The sequence below is a fragment of the Echinops telfairi genome, unplaced genomic scaffold (genome assembly GCF_000313985.2).
Source record: "Echinops telfairi isolate 266 unplaced genomic scaffold, ASM31398v2 ScPeMD7_443;HRSCAF=831, whole genome shotgun sequence".
NCBI lineage: Eukaryota > Metazoa > Chordata > Mammalia > Afrosoricida > Tenrecidae > Echinops > Echinops telfairi.
The window spans coordinates 35,181,051-35,198,820 of record NW_022104341.1 but is presented as its reverse complement, the minus strand read 5'-3'; the positions used below and the strand labels follow the sequence as shown (position 1 = coordinate 35,198,820).

The 17,770-nt window shown below is 42.2% G+C and overlaps 1 protein-coding gene across 2 annotated transcripts in view; it reads right to left on the bottom strand.

Moving 5' to 3' along the window:
• The window catches only part of DDAH1 (dimethylarginine dimethylaminohydrolase 1), a 43,760-nt gene extending 26,343 nt beyond the window's left edge, over positions 1 to 17,417 (bottom strand). For both annotated transcript variants that reach the window (XM_045291962.1, XM_004699284.2), the window contains exons 1-3: positions 17,322 to 17,417; positions 7,975 to 8,048; positions 7,043 to 7,162 (exon numbers count right to left, since the gene is read on the bottom strand). In XM_045291962.1, the coding sequence (XP_045147897.1) occupies positions 7,043 to 7,162; positions 7,975 to 8,048; positions 17,322 to 17,415 (288 nt within the window). In that variant the 5' untranslated portion in view covers positions 17,416 to 17,417. The remainder of the gene's footprint in view (positions 1 to 7,042; positions 7,163 to 7,974; positions 8,049 to 17,321) is intronic.
• Positions 17,418 to 17,770: the final 353 nt, after the last annotated feature.

Sequence of the window (17,770 nt, the reverse complement as noted above, 5' to 3'; positions counted from 1 at the left end):
CATCACAGAAAGTACTCTCTCCCCTAGAAAATCCTTAGAGGTAAAAAGGGCAGACATTTTATTGTAAAGTAGTAACTTCTGTTTATTCTGTCCATTCCATAGTGGGAAATAAAAAAGTATTTAACTGACAACATCCCAGTGGGTCGGTTGAATTCTTTTCGATGTCCTACTGTAGAATGGATAGAATGAACAGAAGTTAATATTTTAAAATATAATTTCTTCTATTTTTTTTCTTTTCACTCTGACATTTTCTTTTTTTTTTTTTAATCATTTTATTAGGGGCCCATACAACTCTTATCCCAATCCATACATACATCAGTTGTGTAAAGCGCATTTGTACATTCATTGCCCTCATCATTCTTAAAACATTTTCTCTCCATTTAAACCCCCGATATTAGGTCCTCATTTTTCCCCTCCCTCCCCGCTCCCCCCTCCCGCATGAGCCCTTGATGGTTCATAAATTGGTATTTTGTCATATCTTGCCCTGTCCGACGTCTCTCTTCACCCACTTTTCGGTTGTCTGTCCCCCAGGGAGGAGGTCACATATAGTTCCTTGTAATCGGTTCCCTCTTTCCTACCCATTCTCCCTTTACCCTCCCTGTTTTGCCACTCACACCACTGGTCCTGTAGGGCTCATCTGCCCTGGATTCCCTGTGTTTTCAGTTCCTATCTGTACCAGTGTACCTCCTCTGGTCTAGCCAGACTTGCAAGGTCGAATTCGTGTCATGGTAGTGGGAGCGGGGAGGAAACATTTAGGAACTAGAGGAAAGTTGTATTTTTCAACATTGCTACATCGCACCCTACTCTGACATTTTCTTTAAAAAGAAAAACACATTATTGTTCTACTTCTCTACTGGCCAGCCACGCCTTCTTTCTCCCCCAGAACGAGTGCTGACAACACTGAGCATGGCTGTGTGGGCTTTACAGCTTCAGATTACTGAGTGCCTTATCATGCCCACGCTTTTTATGTTGGTCTCTCCGGCTTTGTTGGCAAACAGCTCTGTCAGATGAGGCAACTGCTGCCAGAAAAAGGAACACAAACCGTTGTCACAAACTCAGAGGCTATTTGGTTTTGTATTTTAATTTCCTAATATAAGCATGGTGCTTTCTTTTAAAAAAAAATCACTGTTTTGTGGATCTGGTGACTATAACTGGAACACACAACCAGATCATAAGACAAAATTAAAGCTCCAGTGGGATTGTCAGTAGGCCTTTCATAGCAGAGACCCAAAGTGGGGGATCTTGTGGCTGCACACTATAATTACCTGTGACAACAACTGAAAATGCAGTCCTTATTTTTCCATTTCAACCACTCCTTTAATACCAGTTAGTTCTCCTTTTGTCTTGGGGGGGGAGGGGGTGTTATGCTATTGATGTTCTAGATGCCATTAAAGGAAATTCCAGGCTATAAAAAATATGCACAATCCAAACACATTAAGGGTTTTTCCATCCTCATTTTTATATGACCCTCCACAAAATAACATAGACATTTTTGGACAAAATCAATGCTGAAGCTTAGCCAAAATGGGAGGAAATACTGTCGGAGTGACCTCGATTGCACAGTCATTCGAAAGGAAACACGAAGCTGTGTGCTATGCAGTTTAACTGAACTGCAAGCAGCCCGTGTCCTCATTCAAGGAATCTTACAAACGCAGTTAGTTATTTCAGGAGGCAGATAAGAAACCAGAGAGCCACTTCCATCAGACACACTAGGCGCATTTTAATTTAAAATGACAAGTCTACTGGAATTCCACTTACTGTATTCCAGCCTCATTTACATGACAAAGGCATGGAAAATGGAGTGGTGATCTTGTCATTCTTTTCTGGCCACATTTTTCTAGTATTTTTACCAAAAGTCATTTCTAAACAACAATTTGTTGCAGTGCAAATAAGCCAGATTTATTAATGAAAAAAAGGTAATCAGAGAGAAAAGGAGTAAGAAAGGAAGGCAGGGAAAAAGGAAGGAAGGAATAAGAGGAAGCGAGGTGGTCACTGAGGAAGAATGTGGTTGCCAAAGGGAGCAAAAGTGTAAGCTCTTGCCCAGGGCGCACAAGGTGAGAATGTGCTGCTGGCTGCCTGCCACCAGATGGCACAGGCCCTCAGCCTGTCAGTCCCTCAGCTCCTCCACGCTGTGCATAGTGGCGCTCGCCTGCCGTTCAGTTCAGGGTGACCCTTCTCCCCACCCCGCTCGTTGCCCTCCCCTCCTCTTCTTTTCTTACATCTTTCCTTTCATTCTTTTTTCACCAAAGGACTGGATCCTACTCAAGAGACTGTGTGAAGAAGTACTGTCTTTCCATAGGGCGCAAGTGACAATCTGCCCTTCTGCGACAGACACCAGGTAATTCACCCAGGTTCTTGGAGAGGAAGGAGATTTTGGTATGGATTTAGAAAAAGAATGGGCGAGAGAGTGGTGTAAATCCACTCTTTGGAGATACCTTTTTTTTGGATCCAATTCTTTTATTCAAAGCAAAATAAAGGAAGCTAGTCTGTGAACAGAAAAGGATTATATAGGGGTAAAGTAGGTGTTTAGGAATTAGACTTTTTTTTGGCATTTGGCCCCAGCCGTGGCATTTTCCTATGCACGCAAGAGCAGGACACCACTGAGGAAGCACTGGTGCGTTCTAATTGTGGTGCTGGCGAAGAGTGGTGAAAGCACCGTGGACTGCCGGCAGAACATGCAACTCCGCCTTGGAAGAATTACAGTTAGAATGCTTCTCTCTAGTGAGGATGTATCCTACCTACCTTGGACAGGTTGTCAGGAGAGACCAGTCCTTGGAAAGGACATCATTCTCGGCAATGTCGAGGGTCAGTGAGAAAGAGCAAGACTCCTGATGAGTTAGATTGGCACAGTGGCTTTAACAATGGGTTCAACGGTCACAGTGATTGACATATAGCCGCCCCCGCCCCCTGACCCAGGGCTGGGGAAGTGGGTGAAGGGAGTCAACGGTTGGTGTAAGACATGAAAAAAATAATAATTTATAAATTATCAAGGGACCATGAGGGAGGGTGGGTGGGAATGAGCTGACACCAAAGGCTCAAATAGAAAGAAAATGTTTTGAAAATGATGATGGCAACATGTACAAATGTGCTTGACACAATGGATGTTTGTATGAATTGTGAAGAGCTGTAACCCAATAAAATGATTGAAAAAAAGAAAGAAAACAAGCAGTCCCCCCTCCCCCCACCAAACCCCAATGGGTTCAAACACAACCACAGTTGTAAAAAAGCACAGAGCCAGATAGTGCTCTGCTCTGCTGTAAGGTCGCTTCAGTGGGAACTGCGTTGGTGGCCCCTAATAGCAACATTATGTAAGTATTTCAATAAATTAAGCACAGCCCACTTTCAACTATATAATCGGCATGTGATGTCATTAAATGAAAAGAAATTAAAGCATAACAAGCATATACAGAAAAGTATACAGATTTAACGATATAATTATGAGAAATCCTACAATTATCCAGATCAAGAAATAGCCAGCCCCACCCCCTTCTCCTTCCTGACCCCGGCTCTTTGCCTTCTTCTGAAAAGAACTCCCACCCTGACAGCTACTAGCAGAGAGTGTGTCTGTTGCTTTACCTCATCCACATGGACGAGGAGGGTATGTATGTTTAGAGAATGGGCTCCTTTTGCTCAATATTATGGGTGTGGGCACAGTTCCAGCCGAGGAGCAACGAGAAGTCTCACTTTCTTGAAAAGGCAAGTGTTCCCCCTGGGAGAGTACTAATAGGTCTAATGCGTCTGTCTGGACCAATTCCCCCTCCTCCGTTCTCTTCTTTTCTAGCGAGACAGACGCGGGCAGGATGAAGGTGGGAGCTGCCCAGGGGCATGGCAGGATTGATGGAAAGTGTGAGAGAAAAGTAGCGAGGAAAGGCAGGGTGCTCCAAAGACTATGTTTACTTAGATCTCAGTATTTCTAGGGTTGGATTAGAGGTTAAGTAAGCATCTTTCGGAGTTTGTTCACATCAATCTAATTTCTAGTACCGTGGCTGGTCCAAAGTAAAGTGCAGTAACAGCACGTACTCCTTTCTTCCTTCCCTAGGTGTGCACCCTACATTGAATGTGTTCTGAGGTTTTCTTTAGCAGAAAGTTGATAAAAGCTTCCGAGATGGATGATTTCATTTAAATACATAGTGCGCACACTATTAAATCTACTACAACCTAGACAGCTATGATGACTAGCTCTGTAAGAACCCACTTCATTAACCAAGAATAGATTGCAAGCCATTACAAAGTGTTTCAAATGCAGTAAGATTACCCAGAAACCCTTGGGCTCTCCGTTTTGCATGAATATATAAGAAGCCGCTTTCAGACTGTGAAGGAAGGGAATACTCAGTGAGCAGTGACAGATGTGCGAAGTAATCAAGCTTTCAGTGTGCGTGGTACCGGGATGTACAATTCACCTCCACTGAAATGACATGCCCTTCAAAGAGATGCCCACGTGGCCAGGGCTTCTCTTCAGAGCCAAGGACTGAGACATCAAGAATTTCAAGGGGAAAAATAGACAAGTGGGACCAAACTCATACCTTTTCTGAGACCGGCTGGGATTTGCCATACCAGCAAAAACAAGGGGAAGGGAGCTGGGAGAGCTGAGAGATAGGGCAAGAGAGGGGAGCTCAGCTAAAACTAGTTCAAGAAAAACAATAATCAGGACATGTTTTCCAATAGCAAATGAATGGGTATGGAGTTGGGAGTTAGGTGGGGAGTTGGGGAGGGGAGACAGGACCCAGGAACCCTAACTCTGGACCCATAAGATCCTAGGCTGTATTTCATCAGACCTCAGAGTTTTCACCTGCAAAATGGTTAGAAAAAAACATTAAAACTTCAACTCTTTAAAAATTATATTTATGTCTCTATTGACCTTTCTGCCAATCTCAACAACTGTGTCAATTAGTTAGTAGCAGGACTTGCATGGAGCCGGATTGTTTTCCAATTAGTAGGCAATAAAACCCAAACCAAACCACACTCATTGCCATCGAGTCAATGCCGACTCCAACAACTCTGTAGGGCAGGGTGGAACGCCCCTGTGAGCTTCTGAGGCTAACTGGTGATGGGACTAGAAAGGCTCATCCCTCTCCCAGTAAGCTGCACAGGCCACCTCAGCCTCCATTTCATCCAGCCACCTATTTGGAACCGGAGATCCTGTCCTCAGGGAGAGCGCCTGTCCTGCAGTTCAGTGTGTCCTCTAGCTTCCACTGCAGGGTAAGAGGACATTTTGGAAGCTAGGAACATGGCATGTGGGCACATGCGAACTCCACAGGCACCAGGTTCCAGCAGCCCATTGGTTGATGCTAAGTATGGGCTGCAAACAATACCATTCTGGCCAGTCAGGATTATTTATAGCTCCTCACACAGAAGGTTTCAAGTGAAGAGAGAACACTGTTGTGATCACTGACTCAAATGAACTCTAGGCGAGGAGGACCACAGCGCTCTCGTGGGAGGCCCGTGGGAGATGGGGACTTGAGGAGTATGGCAAAGGGAGCAGAGGATGCACAACAACAAAATGGGAGCGAGCGCATATGGAGATTGGGGCTTGCCTCTCTTGACCCAGGTCGTTGACAGCCCTCTTTTCTGACCGGAGGGGCTTAGCCCTCCGATTGTTTTCTGCCAAGGCATCGCTGCTCCCATATCTTCAAAGCAATGCTGGCACTCTGTCCTCTTCTGCTCAGAGCCCTGGGGCTGTCTGACTCCTGCTTCATGGAGACACTCTTTCTCCTCCTCACTTGTAAGTCCCTGTTTCTGAGCTTTTCTGCGCCATCTAGCCATATCTCCAAGAAAGCGGACCCCCCAGTAGCCCCAAGAAAACCCTTTATGATCATAGACTGATTTCCTCACCAGGCCCTGAGCGGCACAAGCAGTGTGGTCTCCCCACATCTCCCAAACCTATTTTTGTGTTCAGTCTTTGGTTATGCCAGGCACCAACCTAGAATACCTCTCATAGAATTCTTCACAGAACTCTCTCTCTATGTGAGGTGGGGCCTACCCAATATGGGAGGTGGGGCCACTTAAAATATTATCCGCCAGAGAGCTTCTTTCAGTTAGCATGCACATAGGCAGGACAGAAGCCAGCTACAGTCTTCTCCTGCTTTACCACTTGTTGTTGAGTTGATTCTGACTCATAGTGACCCTATAGGGCAGAGTAGACAGGGTAGGGTTCCCAAGGTAAATATAATCTTTATGGAGGCAGATTGCCTCATCTTTCTCCCAGAGAGCAGCTGGTGGGTTCGGACTGCTGACCTTTTTGCTTAGCTGCTGAACACTTTGACAACTACGCCACTAGAGATCTTTCCTTCTGCCCCGAGACCGTGCAATATATTTCAGACATGCACACGCCAACTCATTGTTTCAGCTGTCACGGACAGACATGGCAGAAAATCTGAAAGCAGAAATATAATCTTCCAAGACACTCTGAGTGGCACCATTCAAATGCTTCCCCCCACTCCCCAACCCCCAGAACACCGGTCCTTTTCACATCCAGGAAGTTAACAGCCTTCCAGATGAAGTAGAACGAAAGAGTCTCCGAAAGAAATAAGGAAAAACACTGTGATACAAATCAAAATGGGTTTTGTTTTGATTATGGACCTGGTAAGATCCACAGTAGTGCAATGGATAAGCACTTGACTGCTAATCAGAAAGTCAGCGGTTTGAGCCCACCAGAGGCTCTAGGAGAAAGCAGTCTGCTTCCATCAAGACTTGGAGACCCAAGGGTGGCCTGCGGTCCTTTTCTTTATTTCTTTATTTGTTTGGTCCTTTTCTTTCAGGAATATTAGCTGTGCTGGGATTGGCCTTTATCATTCTGAATCATGGTATTTCTAGGAAACCTGGTGTGTGAGTGGAACGGTTCCCCAGTGCAGAGGTCTCCGCACACTTAGGTGTTTGTGGTTCCTAATGAATATGAAGTCGGGATGGGGTACATCACAGGAAATTCAAGCTCAAGCCTGTCTTCTCCTGACATCCTTATTTGCTGCCTACCTAACAGACAGAAGTGGGACATCTTGTGGCAGGCATTAGCCGCTACCTTTAGAAGGAGGATATTTTAAGATACCTTCAGGGCTTTCTGCGCGGCTTCACTGGACCCAATGGCGATCAGGTTAGGTCCGGCCATGCTGCAGAAACTCTTTAGGTGCAAAGCATTAGCTACGGGGACGGTGGAGACTGCATAGTCCTACGTATGAAATAGAAAAAAAATCAGTTAGACACTGAAGAGTATTTTTAACATGGACTACACACCTGCCTGAGCCACGCCTGCTTCACTGGAGACTGCCAAGGGTTCTGCTGATCTGGAAGGAAAACCGGGCCTCTTAGGTTTTGACATCGCCAGTTAAATGAAAGGGCTGAGCCCCTGCCAACAGCTTTTCATTTGCGGTTTCATCTATGGCCCAGGCCAGTCCAGGGTGGGTCTGAGGACCCTGCTCAAACTGTGGCTCACTGGCGCCTCATAGCTGTGTGGGACCCAGAACTGCTTGTGTCTTGTAGCCCTTCCTCAGCAGTTTGGCCGGCCAACTGATTGTGATGGGCACTGGAGTCGAGACCATGGCAGGATATCCCTCTGTGGAGCCTCCAGCATAGGGTGTGGCTCACAGCAAGCACTCCAGTACAGGCAGCCTCCAATTTCTTTCTGAAGAACGCCCATCTCTGTGTCTGATCTAAGCTACTTGGGGCTCCTGGATATTTGTTTTTTCCAAGTCCTTGTTGGACTAGGAACATCTTCTGGGTAGTCTTATGATTACAAACCGGAGAAAACAGAAGATGCTCACAGTAATTTTGTCTGTTGCTGCTGTGGTAGCCCAGCCAAACCTACTTATGGAGCAATGAGGATCTGATAGCTCCAAGAACTCCTGGCAAATTCAGGAGTTATTTTGCAAGGCAGGTGACATATCAACACCATTACTCATGACATACTGAGTCAATGGAAGTATGAATATTTATTAAGTAATTATATTGTGCTAGTAATAAATACATTCTCTTGTTACCTACCTTAAAAGTGTCAGCCAAGATTTCAGCACCTCGTTGATTTGTCCTTTTGGAGAGGCCCACAAAAAATTCTCTGCCTAGAATGAATGTCATGAAGCACAGTGAGTGGGTGGCACCAGCAGGCTGCACACTGTTGCATTCTAGCTATAAATAATGACCACAAAACACCACACTGTTCCCTCCTTCCACAGAGGGCTGCCCCACGGGTACACGGATCCTTACTGGCTTTGCAAAAAACCATCTTTCAAACTCCTCTGTTTAGGAAGTGCTTTTTATTTAGGAAAGAATAGAATTAGACACATCAATAATTTATCATCAGAAATGATGGAACAGCAATGACAAGTGAGCAGGACTTCTCTTAAAAAAATCTTTGAGAAAAACAGCATTGGATATTCCTGATGATGTAGGATCCTTCTTCTTATAAGAATCCTTTGAGGTTTGTAGACAACATCTGGGTAAAGTGAGTCTATGACCCACTGGTCTGCAGGGTTGGTCCCCCCAACCTCTGCCTTTAAAACTATATAATTATCTGTGTTAGACAGGGTTCCCTAGAGAAACAAAACCCATACACTTATGATTTATATATATATAAATGGATATGGATAGATATATAAAACATGAAGAAATAAATAGTTATTCAGTCCACAGAGCAGTACAGAGGGCTCAGTTCAACTCACTTCCGTGAGACAGTTAATATACTGGCAGTCCTTCAACTCATGAGGACTGCTGGGTGCAAGTCAAGGAAGCAGACAGCTGAGTCTTCTATAGAGAAATATAGGCAGTCCAGCCACAGGCAGCAAACAGCAGGGCAGGTCACCAACAGTCAGCCAAATGACAGAGTCCAACAGTCCCCAGCTCAAGTGAAGTATATACCAGCAGTGTGGAGAAGCAGGTCTCAAAGGAACCTCAAACTACAGGGACGCAGTCCACGGGTTGGGTGTCCAACAGGTAATAGAGCTTGCAGGTTGAGGCAGAGAACTAGCTAAGGCAGCTGCACACTGGTCCGGTCATCAGAGAGCAAGAGACAGAAAGGTGAGGCTTGCCGAGCCATTTATCTCTTTGCCCTTCAATTAAACTGCAACCTTATTAATCCCACATGTGTTTATTGACCAGGATGGCACAATAAACCTACCTATCACACTATCCATTTCCAATTATGAGTATTATCACTTTACTCTTCATGATGCCCTTATCAGAGGGTTAAATTCTACAGGCTGATGCTGTGGGCAGACACAGGAATCTCTTGTTTCCCAGGTGCCTTTTTTTGGTGGCAATTATATGACTGTTGTCTCTTATGAACATTCATTACATAAAAGTCAAAATTCAAGTTAGGGGCAGGACTTTTTCTTGAGAAAATATTATGTATTTTATAAAAAAATCAGCTACAATAAAATGCTTTCTTAATTCTTAATTCTGTAAAAATAAAGAAAATCTGAAGAAAGAAAACCCAATAGATATACAAAGAGAAGGGAAACATCTAAGAGAGAGGGTTCAACAAAGCCAGAAGTTTGTGATTTGAAATATGAATAAAGTAAAAAGGATATATGGTTAATAAATTAGATTTAATATACGACCCTTAGGGCAAACATTTAATACATTAAGCAAATTATCGCAGATTTATAATGGGCATAAGGATTGTTGCCATTTAAAAAGACTAGAGTGTGATAGGAAAGTATACTCCTTATTTCTAACAAGTACCATATATACCCAAGTATAAGCCGACCCGAATATCAGGTGAGGCACCTAATTTACCACAAAAAAATGCATAAAAATTGTGCTGAAAAACTCAGCTTATACACGAGTATATGTGGTAAGTTGGACTTCTATTTCTGGCAATGTGGCAAACAAGATCCCCTAAATGAATGTCCCAATGAAAACAAAAATGCGGAAACAGAAATAATTTTTTAAAGCTTGTTCATTTTTTTATGGCTCTTATGTCACTTTGTCTTTCTGTGTGAATTCACTTCTCCGCACCTCCCCCTTCCCAACCCTATTTAAGGATAGAAAGAACTGGTCAGTCATCCTACTGAATGTCCCATATTATGTGTTTCACCGATTGCTTCCTTGAGTGTCCTTTAACATTTAAAGTGTCCCTTTAGTCCCTGTGTTCAGTGGGTCCAGATGGAATGAACCTGATTCCTCCAATGGGAAGTTCCCCATCAAACTCTCTGTGGTAGTCGCATAAATGTCGACTTGCAGACATCTAAAAATGTAAGGATGGTATCCAACCTGCCAATCAAGTCGCAGCCTGATGGTGCCTCCGTGGGGGCGTGGCCTTCTCATATGGAGGTTCTGGGAAACTCCCCTCTCTCTGCCTTTGCCTTTTCTGCTGGCTGGCCACCCTGAGAGCTGCTGGAGCCCTGCCCTGTGTCCACTCACCTTGACCCACATGACTCTGCACCCATCAGCCTGGGATCTTCCTGCATTTGGCATCATTGCATGTGACTGTGTGAGCCTGTATCACTGCATGTGGGGGCGTGAGTCTGAAGAGGGGCTGAGGGGCCAGTAGAGGACTTATAGACTTGAGTTGGACTGGGCTGGGATGTTTTCTTGATATATAATTACTTCTTGATATAAAGCTCTGTCTTACATATATATGAGTGTCTGTCACTGAATTTGTTTCTCTAGCTAACCTGCCCAAGCACATTCTAGTATCCGAGTTTTAACATCCTTTGAAGATGACTGTACAAATCCTTTATTTTATTAGGAACTTGCGTTTACTGACAAAGAAAAGCAAAGAAAATTGTCTACAAAGGAAAACTTTGTAGAATATATGGCTTATAATGCATAAAGAAAGTTTTCTGAATATATGGTTTCCAAAACAGAATTCATACAGAAAGGTAAACTAAATGCTTGAAGCTTTCCTTCACTCATCAATTTTCAGAATAATGAGATTGTGTTTCAGCAACTTACAGCCACCACCAAGAGGCTTTTTGCTTTGTTTTTTAAAGCATTCTCATCCATTCATGGGTCAAAGTTGAAATCACGAACAGAAATAATAACGAAATACAGGGCTGTATAAAAACAAAAATATTTATACCACAAGAAGAAAGACTCAGGTAAGGCACAAGTAGACGTCACAGCCTTACATCACTTCCATTAAAGATACAGGTGCAAGACTGGATAAAATTCCAACTTGAGATATAAGAGAAAATAAGGGAAAAATTCGTCTTTCTCCTGAAAGAAGAAAAAATAAATTAAAAGAGAAAGAAAAAGGAAGCACCGAGAAAGCCCAACAAAGCCAAAAGTTAGATCTTTGGAAGGATAAATTAACACGTTTCTGTCAAGATTTTTAAAAAGGCACAATTTAGTAATATGATACATAAATAGTGTATCAATAATTTTATAGCTCCAAAATTTTAAAATGAGATGAAATGAAAAATTTAAAAAGCAGAGCTTCCAAAACAGACTTAGAACTGCCTAAGTAATCAGTCATTAAAAAAACCCAAAAACTGAGTTAAAAATCTTCACCAAATTGTTGTTGTTGTTGTTGTTTTGCTCTGTCTTGTTTTTGTGCTTATTATTGCCTCTGCATATCTATCTAGATAAGATATACGGGATAAACAATCTAGAGGAGAAAACAACAGGACCAACAGTTGAGGATGGGCACAGAAGTGGGTGGTGGTGGAGGAAGTGGGTGTTAACAAATCCAGGGACAAGGGAACAACAAGTGATCTAAAATTGATGGCGAGGAGGGAATAGGATGCCTGGTAGGGCTTGATTAAGGGCAATGTAACTGAGAGGGATTATGAGACATGAAGAAAGCCGAACATGATAGTGGGACAAAAGGAAAGTAAAAGGAAACAAGAAAGAACTAGGAGGCAAAGGGCCTTTATAGAGGTCTAAATACAGGCATGTACATATGTAAATATATATAACGATAGGGAAATAGATCTATGTACTCATATTTACATGTTAAGTATTAAAATAGCAGACAGACATTGGGCCTCTACTCAAGTACTCCCTCAACACAAGAACACTTTGTTCTAATAACCTGGCATTTCATGATGCTCACCTTCCTGAGACAATCGCCTTAGACAGAATGGGTGCATAAGCAAATGTGGTGAAGAAAGCTAATGGTGCCCAGCTTTCAAAAGATACAGCATCTTAAAGGTTTGAAGATAAACACGTGGCTATCTGAATGAGAAACAACAAAGCCCATATGGAAGAAGCACACCAGCCTGTGTGATAATGTGTTGATGGGATCAGGTATCAGGCATCAAAGACCCAGAACAAAAAATCTTATCAACGTGAATGACGGAGAGTGAGGAGTGGAAACCCAAAGCCCATCTATAGACAACTGGACATCCCTTTACAGAAGGGTCACAAAGAAGAGACGAGCCAATCAGGGTGCAATATAGCACTGATGAAACATACAACTCCCCTCTAGTTCTTTAATGCTTCCTCCCCACCCATTATTATGACCCCAATTCTATCTTATAAATCCAGCTAGACCAGAGCATGTAACAGGTACACATAAGAGCTGGAAACACAGGGATTCCAAGACAGATGACCCCCTCAGGACCAACAATGAGAGTGGCGACACCAGGAGGATAAGGGGAAGTGGGTGCGGGGATAGGAGGAAGTGATCACAATGATCTACATATAACCCCCTCCCTGGGGGATGGACAACAGAAAAGTGGGTGAAGGGAGACATCGGTCAGTGTTAAGACATGAAAAAATAATACTATTTCAAGGGCTCAAGTAGAAAGAAAATGTTTTGAAAATGATGATTGCAACATACGCACAAATGTGCTTGACACAATGGATGGATGGATGGGTTGTGATAAAAGCTGTATGAGCTCCCAATAAAATGATTTAAAAAACATCTTCACCAAACCTACAGAGTTGGTTTATAGGTCAGTTCTACCAAATTTCAAGGAATAGATAATACAAAATGTGCTGATTGCAGAGAATAGAAAAACAGGAAACACTCCATTTTAACACAATTCTTTCACTGAAGTCAGACAAAGGTAACAAGAAACATTATAGATTGCAGAAATAAAAGTCTTAAACAAGATATTAGCATAATTAGCATAAAACCCAACAATGTATCAAAAAAAAGAACGTCATGATCCAATTTAGTTTTGTCCCTGGTTCCTGGTTGTAAACTAGTCCAATATCAGAAACAATTAATTTAATTAACCGTATCATCAGATTAAAGAAGAAAAACCATATAGCCATCCTATTGAGGCAAAAAGGGGTTGATCATATCACCTGAAATTCTATTTGTAGGTGTTTACCTTGGAGAAACTCTTGTATATGTCCCCAGAAAGGTAAATGACCGTATTGGCGATAAAAGACAAAAACAGGAAAATAACCAGATATACATCAGTAGAAAGATGAATACATAGATTATGGGGTATTCTTAGCACTAAATGGTATATAGCAGTGAAATGCACAAATAATAGCTACAACTACATTCATCAACACAGATTAAAAGCAGAAAGTCAAACAGAAGTTCATGTTCCAATATTAAAAAGCTAAAAGACAAACAAAAACTGAAAGATACACAACTTAAAAAACAACAAACAAATAAGCAAAATAAGAACTCATTGCCATCCAATTGATTCCCACTGATAGTGACCCCTAGGAATGCGCACACAGAGGTTAAACTCGAAGAAAGCAAGCCACCATTGTCACAAACCTCAGGCCTTGGTTAGCTCACATTGAGGGATGGGGATTTGGGGCTTGAGACCACACAGGAGCTCGTAAGATCCTGATAATGATCTGTTTCTTAAGCCAGGTGGTGGGTACACAGGTGTTCATTTTATTATTTAGCCTTAAACCATACATAAACATTTTATAACTATTTTCATGTACTCCATATTTCACAATAAAATAAATATAAATAGAGGTCACTTGATGTTGCATATTTAAGAGGAAAGGATTGAAACAATTTTTGCCAGTAGCTGCTTGGCTGGCTGACTGACACATTTCTCAGCAGGAACTGGAGCTGCGATGCAGCTCCCCTGCTGCCCATTCCTAATCAATTCCTGAGGAGGCCCTTAGTTTACAGAAGGAAAAGCACACAGCATCATTTAAATGCTACATACATCTATTTCTTACTCAAGTCTGTCCTTGCCCAATACCTAATATAAACATTGAGAAGTAGGAAACTGGAAACAAGACTAAATATTAAATGCTTCCTTGGGAGCTCAAAAATAGGCGATTGATAGATGAGATGCCAGATAATGATCTCACTATCCCAATGCCACCTTAGTTTTTAATGTAAAAGATATTAATTTCCATATTAAATACAAACCCACAGCTAGGGAGTTGATACTGAGGGAGGGAGGGTGGGGTGGAAAGGGAACCGATTACAAGGATCTTCATATAACCCCCTCCCTGGGGGACGGACAACCAAAAAGTGGGTGAAGGGAGACGTCGGATAGTGTAAGATATGACAAAATAATAATTTATAAATTATCAAGGGTTCAAGAGGGAGAGGGGAGCGGGGAGGGAAGGGAAAACATGAGAAGCTGATGCCAGGGGCTTGGGTGGAGAGCGGATGTTTGGAGAATGATGAGGGCAATGAATGTACAAATGTGCCTTATACAATTGCTGTATGTGTGGATTGTGACAAGAGTTGTATGTGCCCCTAATAAAATGATTAAAAAACAGAAGATTACAAGTCTCTAAGGAGGGAATAAAGTTTCCCGGGACCTCTTGTCCTACTGTGAGGAGCATGCCAGGAACGACCCTCTGCTGGTCAGTGTGCCAACTGCAGAAGACCCTTTCAAGGATAGGAAGATGTGCATGTCCTTGGAGTGGAAAGTGGTGCGGTTCCTGCTTCTTTTCAACCAAGGGTGGCTGCTGGAAGAGACCCACCTCCGGCTTCTTTGGTGCAACCACTGCGAATAACGAAATACTCTTACCTTGGCATCAGAGACGCTGAAGTCTTTTATTCCCCAAACTGCCCTTTCTCTGAAAGACCCTCTACTGATTCCACAGAGAATAACTGTCTTGTTTTCCATTCGGTAACTGCAGTGTCTTTGTGGGTGAGTGCTTATGGAAAGCTAGTCTTTTAAAAAACACAGATGCTCAAAGATATGCATCATTCCATCTGTTGAGTCTTAAATGGCCTAAGCACCTGTCTAGATTAAAATGCTAAGAATGACGTAGATACTAAGGGGAAAAAAAGTAAGTAAGAAAGAAAGATGTTTTACTGAAGAAATTTCTGGTATCAATTGTGCTTTAATATTCAGAAGAGTTCAGGGACTGTTCAGAGCAGCTGTTAACTACATGGCTGTGAACGTGCTTGTTTTAAACCACCCTGCAATTGTGTTAGTACCTGATTACAACAAGACGTTACTTTGAGGCCTCAGGTGTGTGATCCAAGTCATGGTGCTTTCAGTCATGCACACTAAAGCTGGACAATGAATGGAGAACACCAAATTCGAATCGATGTGTCCGAATTATGTGGTGACTAGCAATATAGCACACACCAAGGGCTGCCAGAAGGATGGACAAATCTGTCTTCAAAGACACAGCCAGGATGCTCCCTAGAAGTGACAAGGGTGGGTCTTAGTCCCCAGTGCTTTGGACACATTCAGCAGAAGGGATCAGTCCCAGGAGAAGGGCATCACACTTGGTAAGCCCAAACTTTAGGGGCTGAAACAGTGATTGTAAAGATAGGGCAAGACTAGGCAGCATTTCGTTGTGTTATACACAGGGACACTACAAGTCAGAACTGACCTGCTAGCACCTAACAACAACAACAAAACAACAACAACAACAACAACAACACATTATTTACTGCACGGTTGTTTCCTAGTGTAAAGAAGAATTTTATTATAGGGAAGGGTGATTTACACACGTGGCTTTAAACAGAAAGTTATTTTCTAAGAGAAATAGGCTACTGTTCTGTTGTTATCAAAGAGAATGAAATTGCCACTAATGGCAGACACAATGAGGATTTTACGCGGAACTTACTGGGCAGGTTCAAATCATACCTACGTCTGGACAGGTACACCAGCGCAGTAAAGGCCTCCTCAATTCCTTGTCCTGTATTCTTAGGCTGTATTTCTCACATGGGCATACAAACCAACCCCAGGGGCTGCAGTAATGGCAATACAGTCCGAGCAGCGCACAGTTCCTAAGGGTACTATTGATATGACGTGTACTAAGAATGGTGCCCACTGAGATTGGGCAGCACTGTGACTCTACTGCCCCTAAGTAGCAGGCACTGAGCAAGAATTTACTCAAATGTCACGATAAATATTTGACTTATCTTCCTGGAAATCTAGTTATACCACAAATCTGACTTCTATAGAGCACTAATGTTGTATTACATCAAAGATGGCTATATTTTGGCTTTATACAAGTGATTCAATATAAAGTTCCCGTCAGTTAAAACATTACACTTTTAAGAAGCTTCATGTGTTCCGTGGACCACCTGGGACTATATTCCAGCTCCCTGCAGACCAGCCTCTCTTGTTAGGGCTGCTTTGGCCCTCTAACATTTAAAGGAAAATAAAGTCTCATTAGAAACTGAAAATGATTATTGATAGATATCATCCTTGGTAAATTCGAAGGGGAGGAAGGAAGGGGAAGGCACTCGAGGAGATGGACGGACAGTGGCTGTAACAAAGCACTCACACAACAACCATGAGGGTGGCACAGGAGCGGGCAGAGTTTTATTTTGTTGCACACAGGGCCACTATGAGTCGGAACCAACTTGATGGCACCTGTCAACAATGACGACGTTGACAGGCTTGCTATCAGTACAACCAGAATAAACACAGTCCAGATTTTAACACAAAATTTATAAAATACTAATACTGTGGTCATGAAGAACAGGAAAGGTTAATTCCTCAAATTAAAATTATTGTTTCTTCAGTAGCAGTATTTTACCCAATGTAAAAACTGATTCTAGTTAAATTAATGATCATATTAACTGTTTATGTTTTATGGAGCTTTGCTGTTATTTATCTAGCATTAGTCAAAGACATTTTGCATGGAAAATAATATTTATTCTTCTTGTCATCTGGGAAGAAAATTACCTAAAAATGACGCTAATCTCCATTTAAGAATCTTTTAAATACAAAACAGATACACCGTCAAACCTACATTGCAGAAACACATGGTGCCAGTAAGCTACAAAATGGTTTGTATAGGGGTAGATAATATTTTTTGTAAAAATATGCAAATATATGCATACAAAAATAGTAAAATAATATGCCCAAATATTTAAGCGATTATCTCTGAGTGTGTTTTTCTTAGTTTCCTAAACTTCTTGCATTTAGCATCTAAGACATTTATAATAAAAAACCAAAGAAAGCTTTAATGAGACAAGTGAGGACAAGCCAAGTATTATATTTTTAGATAGAAAAAAAATACAATGGTACCTGTGAATAGGACATCCCCACCATCTAAAGTTGCGTTTTCATCTTTCATCTCTACTATATTCAGCTGAAGTTTTTCTAATGCTTCTCTCATCATGTCAACCTGTTGAAAGTAAAATAATGTGTATTAGTATCCTACCAGTTCCAAAGAGAAAACCAACCATCTAAAGCTTCTGAACCCTGAACCAAGCTTCTACTTCTGTGTAACTGAATATCCACGCATCCACACCCTTGTGGATATATGTCGTCTAGGGTAGGGCCTATTGCAATCCTCTGAGAGGGAACTATCTGTGAGAAGTTGTCTATTTTTGTCCCCACCCAGACGAAGGTCGAGCCATTTTATAGTCCCCCTGTATGTTGAAAGGCTGACTAACTAGAATACTGTTGGAGGCTGATTAGTTAGGGCACTGTTGGAGAGAGTAATTAGCTAAAACATTGGAATCAAGACAGGT